The sequence below is a fragment of the Scyliorhinus torazame genome, chromosome 6 (genome assembly GCF_047496885.1).
Source record: "Scyliorhinus torazame isolate Kashiwa2021f chromosome 6, sScyTor2.1, whole genome shotgun sequence".
In the NCBI taxonomy this organism is placed as follows: Eukaryota; Metazoa; Chordata; class Chondrichthyes; order Carcharhiniformes; family Scyliorhinidae; genus Scyliorhinus; species Scyliorhinus torazame.
Window position 1 is genome coordinate 303,180,951 of NC_092712.1, and position 14,344 is coordinate 303,195,294.

General features: G+C 49.6%; 1 protein-coding gene across 1 annotated transcript in view; it reads left to right on the forward strand.

The window, feature by feature from the left end:
- glb1 (galactosidase, beta 1) overlaps window positions 1-14,344 on the forward strand; it is a 129,463-nt gene that overhangs the window by 18,225 nt on the left and 96,894 nt on the right. Inside the window, exons 3-5 of the mRNA XM_072509954.1 lie at window positions 8,423-8,573; window positions 8,664-8,724; window positions 9,540-9,634. Of these exons, the coding sequence (XP_072366055.1) occupies window positions 8,423-8,573; window positions 8,664-8,724; window positions 9,540-9,634 (307 nt within the window). The remainder of the gene's footprint in view (window positions 1-8,422; window positions 8,574-8,663; window positions 8,725-9,539; window positions 9,635-14,344) is intronic.

Sequence of the window (14,344 nt, forward strand, 5' to 3'; positions counted from 1 at the left end):
TGCGAGTCCACCCACACCACAGCACTGCGTGTCCACCCACACCACAGCACTGCGAGTCCACCCACACCACAGCACTGCGAGTCCACCCACACCACAGCACTGCGAGTCCACCCACACCACAGCACTGCGCGTCCACCCACACCACAGCACTGCGCGTTCACCCACACCACAGCACTGTGCGTCCACCCACACCACAGCACTGCGTGTCCACCCACACCACAGCACTGCGAGTCCACCCACACCACAGCACTGCGTGTCCACCCACACCACAGCACTGCGTGTCCACCCACACCACAGCACTGCGTGTCCACCCACACCACAGCACTGCGTGTCCACCCACACCACAGCACTGCGTGTCCACCCACACCACAGCACTGCGTGTCCACCCACACCACAGCACTGCGTGTCCACCCACACCACAGCACTGCGAGTCCACCCACACCACAGCACTGCGTGTCCACCCACACCACAGCACTGCGTGTCCACCCACACCACAGCACTGTGCGTCCACCCACACCACAGCACTGCGTGTCCACCCACACCACAGCACTGTGAGTCCACCCACACCACAGCACTGCGTGTCCACCCACACCACAGCACTGCGTGTCCACCCACACCACAGCACTGCGTGTCCACCCACACCACAGCACTGCACCTTCACCCACACCACAGCACTGCGCGTTCACCCACACCACAGCACTGCGCGTTCACCCACACCACAGCACTGCGCGTTCACCCACACCACAGCACTGCGCGTTCACCCACACCACAGCACTGCGCGTTCACCCACACCACAGCACTGCGTGTCCACCCACACCACAGCACTGTGCGTCCACCCACACCACAGCACTGCGTGTCCACCCACACCACAGCACTGCGAGTCCACCCACACCACAGCACTGCGTGTCCACCCACACCACAGCACTGCGTGTCCACCCACACCACAGCACTGCGTGTCCACCCACACCACAGCACTGCGCGTTCACCCACACCACAGCACTGCGCGTTCACCCACACCACAGCACTGCGTGTCCACCCACACCACAGCACTGCGCGTTCACCCACACCACAGCACTGCGTGTCCACCCACACCACAGCACTGCGCGTTCACCCACACCACAGCACTGCGCGTTCACCCACACCACAGCACTGCGTGTCCACCCACACCACAGCACTGTGCGTCCACCCACACCACAGCACTGCGTGTCCACCCACACCACAGCACTGCGAGTCCACCCACACCACAGCACTGCGTGTCCACCCACACCACAGCACTGCGTGTCCACCCACACCACAGCACTGCGTGTCCACCCACACCACAGCACTGCGCGTTCACCCACACCACAGCACTGCGCGTTCACCCACACCACAGCACTGTGCGTCCACCCACACCACAGCACTGCGTGTCCACCCACACCACAGCACTGCGAGTCCACCCACACCACAGCACTGCGTGTCCACCCACACCACAGCACTGCGTGTCCACCCACACCACAGCACTGCGTGTCCACCCACACCACAGCACTGCGTGTCCACCCACACCACAGCACTGCGTGTCCACCCACACCACAGCACTGCACCTTCACCCACACCACAGCACTGCGAGTTCACCCACACCACAGCACTGCGCGTTCACCCACACCACAGCACTGCGCGTTCACCCACACCACAGCACTGCGCGTTCACCCACACCACAGCACTGCGCGTTCACCCACACCACAGCACTGCGCGTTCACCCACACCACAGCACTGCGCGTTCACCCACACCACAGCACTGCGCGTTCACCCACACCACAGCACTGCGAGTTCACCCACACCACAGCACTGCGCGTTCACCCACACCACAGCACTGCGCGTTCACCCACACCACAGCACTGCGCCTTCACCACACCACAGCACTGCAGCGATTCAAGAAGGCAACCTGCCACCAACGTTTCGATGGTAATTAGGAATGGGCAATCAATGCTGGCCTGGCCAGAGAAGCCCGCATCCAGGAATGGATAGGAAATAAACAGTGAAGAGGTACAACTCGGACAGCAACTTAGTGAAATGTGCAGGTATCTGCACATCTCCTCCTTCACTCTTGCTTAAATTATGCTTTTATTAATTTATGCTTAAATTATGGTGAGCAACATTACCCTCACTGTTATTATGTCAGCCAATTCTAGATCATTAAACAGCAGAGTTAACACTGGAACACAGAATTGACATGGTAGTTAACACTGGAACACAGAATTGATACGGTAGTTAACACTGGAACACAGAATTGATACGGTAGTTAACACTGGAACACAGAATTGACACGGTAGTTAACACTGGAACACAGAATTGACATGGTAGTTAACACTGGAACACAGAATTGACACGGTAGTTAACACTGGAACACAGAATTGATACGGTAGTTAACACTGGAACACAGAATTGACATGGTTGTTAACACTGGAACACAGAATTGATACGATAGTTAACACTGGAACACAGAATTGATACGGCACTTAACACTGGAACACAGAATTGACATGGTTGTTAACACTGGAACACAGAATTGATATGGTTGTTAACACTGGAACACAGAATTGATATGGTAGTTAACACTGGAACACAGAATTGATACGGCACTTAACACTGGAACACAGAATTGACACGGTACTTAACACTGGAACACAGAATTGACACGGAACTTAACACTGGAACACAGAATTGATACGGTAGCTAACACTGGAACACAGAATTGATACGGTAGTTAACACTGGAACACAGAATTGACATGGTACTTAACACTGGAACACAGAATTGACACGGTAGCTAACACTGGAACACAGAATTGACACGGTAGTTAACACTGGATCACAGAATTGATACGGTAGTTAACACTGGAACACAGAATTGAAAAGGTAGTTAACACTGGAACACAGAATTGATACGGTAGTTAACACTGGAACGCAGAATTGATATGGCAGTTAACACTGGAACACAGAATTGACACGGCAGTTAACACTGGAACACAGAATTGATACGGTACTCAACACTGGAACACAGAATTGATACGGTACTCAACACTGGAACACAGAATTGATACGGTACTCAACACTGGAACACAGAATTGATACGGTAGTTAACACAGGAACACAGAATTGACACGGTAGCCTTGTGGACAGCACAATTGCTTCACAGCTCCAGGGTCCCAGGTTCGATTCCGGCTTGGGTCACTGTCTGTGCGGAGTCTGCACATCCTCCCCGTGTGTGCGTGGGTTTCCTCCGGGTGCTCCGGTTTCCTCCCACAGTCCAAAGATGTGCAGGTTAGGTGGATTGGCCATGATAAATTGCCCTTAGTGTCCAAAATTGCCAGTAGTGTTGGGTGGGGTTACTGGGTTATGGGGATAGGGTAGAGGTGTGGACCTCGGATAGGGTGCTCTTTCCAAGAGCCGGTGCAGACTCGATGGGCTGAATGGCCTCCTTCTGCACTGTGAAATCTATGATTCTATGATTCTATGATTAACAATGGAACACAGAATTGATATGGAAGCTAACACTGGAACGCAGAATTGACACGGTAGTTAACGTTGGAACACATTATTGACACGGTAGTTAACACTGGAATGCAGAATTGATACGGTAGTTAACACTGGAACACAGAATTGACATGGTTGTTAACACTGGAACACAGAATTGATGCGGTAGTTAACATTGGAACACAGAATTGATACGGTAGTTAACACTGAAACACAGAATTGATATGGAAGCTAACACTGGAACACAGAATTGATACGATCGTTAACACTGGAACACAGAATTGATATGGCAGTTAACACGAACACAGAATTGACACGGCAGTTAACACTGGAACACAGAATTGATACGGTACTCAACACTGGAACACAGAATTGATACGGTAGTTAACACTGGAACACAGAATTGACACGGTAGTTAACACTGGATCACAGAATTGATACGGTAGGTAACACTGGAACACAGAATTGATACGGTAGTTAACATTGGAAAGCAGAATTGACACGGTAGTTAACACTGGAACACAGAATTGACACGGTAGTTAACACTGGAACACAGAATTGATATGGTAGTTAACACTGGAACGCAGAATTGATACGGCAGTTAACACTGGAACACAGAATTGATACGGTAGTTAACACTGGAACGCAGAATTGATACGGTACTCAACACTGGAACACAGAATTGACACGTTAGTTAACACTGGAACACAGAATTGATACGGTAGTTACCACTGGAACACAGAATTGATACGGTAGTTACCACTGGAACACAGAATTGATGCGGTAGTCAACACTGGAACACAGAATTGATACGGTAGTTAACACTGGAACACAGAATTGACACGGTAGTTAACACTGGAACACAGAATTGAAAAGGTAGTTAACACTGGAACACAGAATTGATACGGTACTTAACACTGGAACACAGAATTGATACAATAGTTAACACTGGAACTCAGAATTGATACACTAGTTAACACTGGAACACAGAATTGGTACGGTAGTTAAAACTGAAACACAATTGACACGGTAGTTAACACTGCAACACAGAATTGACACGTTAGTTAACACTGGAACACCAAATTGACGCGGTAGTTAACACTGGAACACAGAATTGATACGGTAGTTAACACTGGAACACAGAATTGACACGGTAGTTAACACTGGAACACAGAATTGACACGGTAGTTAACATTGGAACGTAGAAGTCAATGTGCTGGAATGACACAGGATGAGGAAGGTGGTGAAAGTTTTAGAAGGAGAGATTTTGATTGGCTCCAGTGAGTACATCCGTGGCCCATTCAAGTGACCGTTTGCTCCTTGTTCTCAGACGTTTATTCTTGCCTGCCAGATGAGGCTCTGTTATTGATTTAAGAAAGATTTTACATTTAAATAGTGCCTTCAGGATGTCCCCAAGTGTTTACAATCCCACTGCTATGCTGTAGGAAGCACGGACTGTACAGCGAGTTCCAACACAAGCACAATGTGATAATGACCCGATCATCTGTGTTACTGCCAATATTGACCAGGAAACCAGGGACCGATATTCTGCTCTTTCAGTGAAACATTGACGTGGGATCTCTCCAACCCATTCGGAGAGGGCTTTAACATCTCACCTTTGACAGCACCCCTGACAGTGAGCGAGCTCTCCGTTCCGCAATGGGGTGCCTGCCTGGATTATGTACTCCGGTTTCTGGGACTGGAACCTATGCTCTGAATCCGAGGTTAAAGTTACTACTGACTGAACGACCGCTTATAGCGTATTCACAGGATGTCACTCTGCATTGTGTGTGTCTGGGGCTTTTGACCATCTACTGAAATTGACTAATTTGTGGTGTGTCTGAAGTCTACGGGGCTGGTCTAGCACAGGGCTAAAGAGCTGGCTTTGAAAGTAGCCCAAGGCAGGCCAGCAGCAGGGTTCAATTCCCGTACCAGCCTCCCCAAACAGGCGCTGGAAAGTGGCGACTAGGGGCTTTTCACAATAACTTCATTTGAAGCCTACTTGTGACAATAAGCGATTTTCATTTCATTCATTTCAAGTGATAGTTCCAAATGGAGTATAAGTATATATTTCACAGACTGACCAGCACAGGGACAACACTAAAATAAAAATGTGAATGTGAGAAGTGTTATATATTTTCTTCCTTCCTTCTCTTCCAACACTTGACCACAATCTTTTCCCAATTTAGGATGAATACAGTTTTTTTTCTCGGGTTTAAGGGATAACAATATTCCAGTATCACTGTAGCTGTTCTTTGTTTAGTTCAAATATGGAGATTTAAGCATAAACATTTAGTGCGGCAACGTTTTCTCAGTTGTCAGCACGCTGGCCTCAGAACCTGAAGGCCTTGGGCCTAGTCCCAGTCGGGGGCTTGAGCACAAAGATCTAGGCTGACACTCCAGTGCAGTACTGAGGGAGCGCAGCGTTGTCAGGTGTGCTGTGTTTCGGATGAGATGTTAAACCAAAGGCTGTGTATGTAAACGATCACATGACTCCCCGGTGTCTTGGCCAACGTTTATCCCTCAATCAACATCCCCGGTTTTGTGAGGGCCACGGAAGAATGAGTTTGTAGAGTCAAAAAGAAAATAACTTTATTTGCAATAATATATACACAGCAGCAGTACTTCACCACTGCTTCCTACTCTAGCTGGTACCTCACTGGCCAGCTCTATTTCTACAGGTGCAACTGCTAATGATTCCCCCACTCCCACCTCCCACCTCATTGGGGGAGCTCACTCTCCACCTGAATAGGTCACGCTCTGAGGTGTTGGAGGGGAATCTGTCTCTGAGCTTCTGCTGCGTCTGGCTGTAACCCTGCTTCCTGACCCGGTGTGCTATTCTGTATGCTGGCTGCCTTTTCTGGACTTTGAAGCTTGGACTATGGTAATGGTGAAAGGTGCTGCAATCAGTTGGATGGAGGAGACCTTGCTTGCAGGGGACAGCGAGGATAGAGCTGCCTGCATTTGCCACGCCCGGGTCTCGTACTTGTCACTGGCTGCCTTTCTGCTTCCCGGCTGAGAGTGGAGCATGCGGGATTTTTGTTGGCCTGCTGCTGGGCTGAAAGTGGAGGAGGACGGACTCATTTCTGCAGTTTTGGACTGGATGGTGTCTGGAGACTGGATGCCGGAACTGTGAGAGGGCGGTGGCCCAATTAACTATGTTTACTGTCTGCACTGATGTTTGTTTTGGTTTATCGTTGGGGATTGTATGGTTATTATTGTATTTTTGTTGTGCATTGTTATTTTAGGCATAGCGACTGTGTGCTCGCCAGTTGCGGCCTTCCTGCTTCTGTGCACTGGGATTGAAGGGTCCTTCCCGGTGCTAGTGAGAAGGAGGAATGTCCTCTCTCTCTCTCTCTCTCTCTCCTTAACCGCGAGCTGCCTATCCTTTTCCAGTGGATTGAGCTGCTTGCCTCTTCACCGACATGGGGCTGTCGGGGTGGGCAGGTGGGGAGGGGAGGGGAAGGCTGGCTTGAGTGCTGGTGGCTTTGCCTTATACTTAATTGCTTGTTGAGTTTCTTGCGGTTGCTCTGTTTATTTTCTCTTGTTTTTTTAAAGGGAGTTCTCTCCTCCCTGGGTTGAACTGTGCCTCCTCTTGGGGTAGGAGGGTGTATTTTCTTTCTCTCTCAGTGGTCTGTGCTGCTCGTTTTGCCTCCTTTGCTGGCTTGAGAGCTGGGGATTTTTTTTTTGGTGTCTCGTAAATGCCTTTTGCATATTACTGATTTTCGTGACTGTATTCTTTTTTTTTTATAAATGTTTTTTATTGGATTTTTGAACAAAGTATATTTGCCGTTATGTACACAGGATATGATATATATATCTATATAGAAGGGAAGTGCACACACACACAAATCACCAAGAAAAAAACAACAGTAACAACACGAGAGAAATACAAAATCAAATAATGTAGTGACTGTATTCTTGAGTGGTCAATAAACTTAAAATATCTTATGGGATAACCAATAGTCCCCAGCCAATAGGATTCAGGCAGGTTAAAACAGCCAGAAAAACAGATTATCCGGTCATTGTCGTATTGCTGTTTGCTGAGTGCAAATTAGTTGCCGTCTTTCCTACGTTTTAACAGTGACTCCCTCAAAAGAAAATGTACTTTGTTAGCTGTAAAACGATATCTGGTGACCATGAAAAATGCTGCAAAAATACAAGTCTTTCTTTGAAAGCTTTATCCTCGAATGTACCTTGGCTTTCTGTAACCTGCAACACTCGAGTTGCTTTTTTATAATTCCAATTCTCTTCCAGCATTTAGTGGTGAACGAAGACAGATTTTTGTTTGTTCCCGTAGCTAGTAATTCCCGGAACAGGGTCACTAGTCTGTCGTCAGGGACTTGTAGCTTGAGGGACGCCACTCCACATCAAGCGCGACTGACTAGGAGTCTCTCCCGCTCTTACCGCCAGCCATTGGGGTGTTTGGAAGGATTTGCAGGTTGACACACTCACCCTGTTTCACCTCATTATGAACGCGCCCTTCCCTGGCCATCAAGTCCTGGGGTGGGACTCGAACCTGGAGTTTCTGGCTCGGAGGCAGGGACGCTAATCCATTGTGCCACAAGCCCCCCCCCCCCCCTTTTATAATCGGCATTTTCTACCTCAATATCAAATTGTTCTGTATGCTGCCAACTCCATTGAAAAGGAGCAAGGTACCATTATAGAAAGAGGATTTATGTGGGATTAGAACTCGGGAACGACAATTGTTGTCAATATTCCTATGCTGCTTCAAACTCCGACAGTATAGTGATCCGGTTGGCATTCCAGATTGTTAATTGGTCTGTTTCTAGGGACCAAAGACTAATTAAATCATGTGGCAATCCGTGCGCACAGTTGGTATTCTAATAGTCTCTGTGAATGAACTCTGCCAGGCGTGTAACAAAACCAATCCTATTTTAATTATATAGATACGTGCCATGGAATTACCATGAGACCATACCGGGTAAATATGACTTCACAGGAGATCGCGATTTGGAATCCTTCTTAAAGTTGTGCAGTGATGTTGGATTGCTGGTCATCCTGCGAGCCGGGCCCTTCATTTGTGGGGAATGGGACATGGTGAGTGCAGTTAAATTCAGCCGAGAAGTTATCGGAGGCATTTAGAGGTTTGAGAAGCTCGAGTGCTTTTTCGTTTTTCATTTTTTAAAGGGCGGTCTTCCGGCTTGGCTTCTACAGAAGAAGACAATTCGTCTCCGATCTTCCGATCCAGGTAAGGTGCAGAATCACCGATTTGACCTGAAACGTGGCGAGTAACTCTATCCCCTGACTCCCTGCATCCTCGTCACCACCTATAAGGCATGAACCACAGGAGTGGGCTGGGAATACTCTCCACCTGCCTGGTTGGGTGCAGCAACACACAAACTCCGTACCGTGTTGACTGCTTGATTACAAGCTCATCCACCACCGATGATGCACCGTGGCCGCAGTCAATGTTCCTTTAAAATGTAGGTGCTGCGCGCAGCTCGGTATTTAATGCAAATAAGGCCTGCACACGCGCAGCCTGGTGGGGGCATTGGCTGCAGGGTGTGCCATCGACAAGATACACTGCAGTAACTCGCCAAGGTTCCTTTTGACAGCACTTTCCAAACCCGCGACTTCCACCACCTAGAAAGACAGCAAAGGATAACAGGTTCCTGGGGACACCATCACCTCCAGCTTCCCTTCCATGTCACACACCAGCCTGACCTGGATATATATCACTCCTCCTTCCTTAATACTTGGTAAAAATTCTGGAACTCCCTCCCTAACAGCATTTTGGGACAGGACCATGTCTTGCCCATGGACTGCAACGGCTCAGGAAGAAGGCCCAAGAGCACCTTCTCAGAAAAATAAGGAGGGGGGAATAAATGCTGACCTCGCCAGCGATGCCCTCACTTTGCGATTGAACGTTAAAAGAAAAATGTATCTTACTAAAGAGAGGGAGCAGCAAATGGATGTGGTTTCCTCTTTCAGTCCCACACCTCATCATGTGACTGTCCTGAAAATGAGGAGTGTTCGATACATTTCCTTTTGTTCTCGTTGCAGATTATCTCCAGCTTGTTGACAGATGGATGCATGTTTTGCTACCCAAGATCAAGCCATTTCTCTACCAGAACAATGGGCCAATAATTGCTGTGCAGGTACAGAACGAAAATAGACTACTAAGCTGATCTGTAATATCCGACAGTGATTAACATTATAGTTGGGAATTGGGATGGATGGGGGTGTAATCCCCAGCCTGGTCTACAACAACAACTTGCATTTAGATAGCATCTTTAATGTAGTAAAACATCCCAAGGTCCTTCAAGGGAGAATTATCAGACAGCATTTGACACCAAGCCAAGTGCAATATCAAGAGGCCTTAAGGAGCATCTTAAAGGAGGTGAGAATAGGGAAATTGGAATGGGAAAGTGACTGAGTAGTTTAGGCAGGGAAGAACTGGGGGCCGAGACAGCTTGTTTTTATACTGATAGGAAGGCACCAATTATTTATGAGGGATTGTGCAAACATGTTGCGGGTTCATTTATCGAGAGGAGGCACACAGGAACATTTCTACAGAGTGTTAATGCTTGGAGATATCCGAGCTGCAGAGCTGCGTGTGTGTGCTCTGCTGAAGAGCAAAAGCATGACACACTTCCTTTCCAGTGATGCCATGCTGCAATCCCTCAAAGGCATGGATGTCAATTGTGGAGCAAGTAGGGGCAGCACGGTGGCGCAGTGGTTAGCATTTCTGCCTCACGGTTCACAGAGGTAGGGCCAGGAGGAGGCCAGTGGGGTAGTGGTACTGTCGCTGGACTAGTAATCCAGAGACCCAGGGTGATGCTCTGGGGACCTGGGTTCGAATCCCACCAGGGCAGATGGTGGAAATTGAATTCAATAAAAATCTGGGATTAAAATTCTAATAATGACCATTGCCAATTGTCGTAAAAACCCATTAGGTTCACTGATGTCCTTTTGGGAATGAAATCTGTCATCCTTTTTTATTTATAAATTTACAGTACCCAATTCATTTTCTCCAATTCGGGGGCAATTTAGCGTGGCCAATCCACCTACTCTGCACATCTTTGGGTTGTGGGGGTGAAACCCACCCAAACACTGGGAGAATGTGCAAACTCCACACGGACAGTGACCCGGGGCCGGGATCGAACCTGGGAACTCGGCGCCGTGAGACAGCAGTGCTAACCACTGCGCCACCGTGCTGCTCGAAATCTGTCATCCGTACCTGATTTAGCCTGCATGTGACTCCAGACCCACAGCAATCTGGTTGACTCTAACATGCCCTCAGGGGTGGACAGTAAATGCTGACCCCGCCAGTGATGCCCACCTCCCATAAACAAATAAAAAAAAGAAAGTAATAATGAAAATGGAAAATAAAGATGAGAGTTTTGAAATCGGTATTTTGCCAGACCTGTAGCCAGTATAGTCGGTGATCGGTGTCTGAAGACAAACAGAGATAACATTTGGGGGCAGACAGAATGTTGTGAGATTAACTTCCACACCGATGAAGACAAAATGTTAGACACTCCAGGAAATGGGAGGTGCTCCACAAATGGAGTTGAGCAATGCTGGTGGGAATCTGGGAGTGGAAGACTCAACAACCACAGGCAATCATTGCAGCACGGAGCTCGGCAAAACAAACAGATTACTGAACTATCTCGGCTGATTAGTCGCATTGGAGGTCACTGTGCTGAAGGTTGCCAGGCTGCATCTTGAGCACACATTTCCATTTTCTGTAAACGGGGGCATGTCAGAAGCTGACCTCGAATTCTCCGAGGCTGTGTTATGAGGAAATAAACGCAAGGACATTGTGTCCAAGCAAATTACTGCGGCTGCTGCAATCGGAAACAAAAATAGACAATGCTGGAAAATCTCAGCAGGTCTGACAGCTATTATGGGCCAGGGTTTGGAGAACACCAAAGTGTATCATGGAGTTCACCTGACCCACAACCTTTAATGGATTTTGGTTATGGGGAGCACAAGGGCCCACTTTACAGGCAGAACAAAAGAAAGCAGTGTGTCAAAGAACAACTAGGAACAGGGAACAGATGGCCCTAGTGAGGTGGATTGGGGTGGGGGGGAAAAGGGGAGACAGTGGTAAAGGAAAACCAAGATGGAAAGCGAGGTGAAAAGGGGGGTGGAAAAATGAATCAATGGAAGAAATGAAAATAAATTGATAGAAATAAAAATGGGATGAGTGTGGCGGAGGGAGTTCACAATCTGCAGTCCGGAAGGCTGTAACGTTCCTAATCGGCAGATGAGGTGCTGCTCCTCCAGTTTGTGCTGGGCTTCACTGGAACATTGCAGCAGGCCAAGGATGGGCATGTGGACATGAGGGCAAGACGGTGAGTTGAAATGGCAGCGGCAGGAATGTCTGGGCCTTGCTTGCGGACGGACCGAAGTTGTTCTGCAAAGTAGTCACCCAGTCTGGGTTTGGTCTCTCCAATGTGGAGTAGACTATAGAATAGAGTGGGTAGCACAGTGGTTAGCACTATGGCTCCACCGCTCCAGGGTCCCAGGTTCGATTCCCAGCTTGGGTCACTGTCTGTGTGGAGTCTGCACGTTTTCCCCATGTCTGCGTGGGTTTCCTCCGGGTGCTCCGGTTTCCTCTCTCCAGTCCCGAAAGCCGTGCTTGTTAGGTGAATTGGACATTCTGAATTCTCCCTCCATGTACCCGAACAGGTGCTGCAGTGTGGCAACTAGGGGCTTTTCACAGTAACCTCATTGCAGTGTTAATGTAAGCCTACTGGTGACAGTAAAGATCATTATTATTAGACGCATTGGGAGCAGAAATGCAATAGGCCGGATTGAGGGGGATGAATGAACTGAAATGAAAATCGCTTAGATGTCCGTGAAGTGTGCCTCACCTGTCTTGGACCTTGGATGGTGAGCAAGGAGGTGGTGTAGGGGCAGCTGTACTTTTATTGTTCTTTGGATGTCCCAAAGTATTTCACAATTCAGAAACAGACATTGAGTAACAGGAGATGATTTAGGCGCTGACAAAATATATTGTTATGTTCGGCGTTATTCCCACCTGTATGTCCTTACCAGAGTGAAGCAGGAATATAACAGCTGAAAAGCAGTCTTAAGAAATTAGCTGATGTGCTATTTTGCAGCAGCTCCTGATTGTTTTGGTTTTGCGAATTGTTTTGCTGGTTTTGTGCCTGCGAATTGTTTATTGGAAGTTTTCCTGTTCGTTTAGACTTCTTATTTAATATTTGGTGGAATGTTTGAACCATCAGCATGGAACTGGAGTTGGGGGGGGGGGTTCTGAGTAACCATGTTCTCAAGAGGTAAATGGTGTTATTTTGATCCTTTAGTATTTGTTTAAAAACAGCATGTAGTTATCAACTGTTAATAAAAACAGAAAATGCTGGAAATGCCCAAAATGGTGAGGCAGTATTTGTGGACAGATACAGAGTCAACAGCTGCGATCTCGTGGCCACACCTGTGTGCGCAAATCGTGCAGCGGCTGCTAAATCTCAGCGAGCGGCCAAAAGTGTGATTTGTGCTGACAAGTTCTCAGTTTGAGATCTTCACTGCCCCCTGTTGGTGACACAATCATGTTCACGCCCAAAAAGGACGTGAACCTGGGGCGCCATTCTCCGACCCCCCGCCGGGTTGGAGACTCGCCGGGGGCTGCCGTGAATCCCGCCCCCGCCGGTTGCCGAAGTCTCCGGCACCGGATATTCGGCGGGGGCGGGAATCGGGCCGCGCCGGTTGGCAGGCCCCCCCCGCTGGATTCTCCGGCCCGGATGGGCCGAAGTCCCGCCGATAAATTGCCTGTCCCGCCGGTGTGGATTAAACCACCTTTTGAACGGCGGGACAAGGCGGCGTGGGCGGGCTCCGGGGGGGGGGGCGCGGGGTGATCTGGCCCCGGGGGGTGCCCCCACGGTGGCCTGGCCCGCGATCGGGGCCCACCGATCCGCGGGCGGGCCTGTGCCGTGGGGGCACTCTTTCCCTTCCGCCTCCGCCACGGTCTCCACCATGGCGGAGGCGGAAGAGACTTCCTCCACTGCGCATGCGTGGGAAACTGTCAGCGCCGCTGACGCTCCCGTGCATGCGCCGCCCGGGGATGTCATTTCCGCGCCAGCTGGCGGGGCAAAAATTCCTCCGGCGCCGGCCTAGCCTCTCAATGTTGGGGCTCGGCCCCAAAGATGCCGAGCATTCCGCACCTTTGGGGCGGCGCGATGCCCATCTGATTGGCGCCGTTTTGGGCGCCAGTCGGCGGACATCGCGCTGTTTCGGGAGAATTTCGCCCCAGACTTCCATAAATTTCAAACATCATCTAATTACCAGGCTTGACGCCATAACATCCGCCCACACCATGTCCTCCCGGAGAGGCAGTGCCAAGGGCAGACCCTCTTGTGGAGGTTAGCACTGCTGCCTCACGGCGCCGAGGTCCCGGGTTCAGTCCCGGCCCCAGGTCACTGTCCGTGAGGAGTTTGCACATTCTCCCCGTGTCTGCGTGGGTCTCACCCCCACAACCCAAAGATGTGCAGGGTAGTTGGATTGGCCATTGACGGCGGGGGGGGCATGCTTGTTTATGGATGGGGGGAGGGGGGTTGTGCATGCATTTGTGTGTGTGGGGGGGGGAGGAGGTTGCTGGTGCCTGTGGTGGTTGGGGAGGAGGTGTCAATGACTGGAAGGGGGCGGTGCCAGTGATTGGGGGGGGGAGTGGTTGGGGATGCAGTGATCCAATGATGCCAGGGATATTTGCGTGGTGGCGGCGGGGGGGAACAGGGTTGGGTTACCCTTCTGTGTGGGGGGGTGGTTGGGGAGATGTTACTCTTGTTCGCCGTGGCAGGAGTCCCGATCTCTCCGAGGGGGGGGGGGGGGGGGGTGCATTTTTC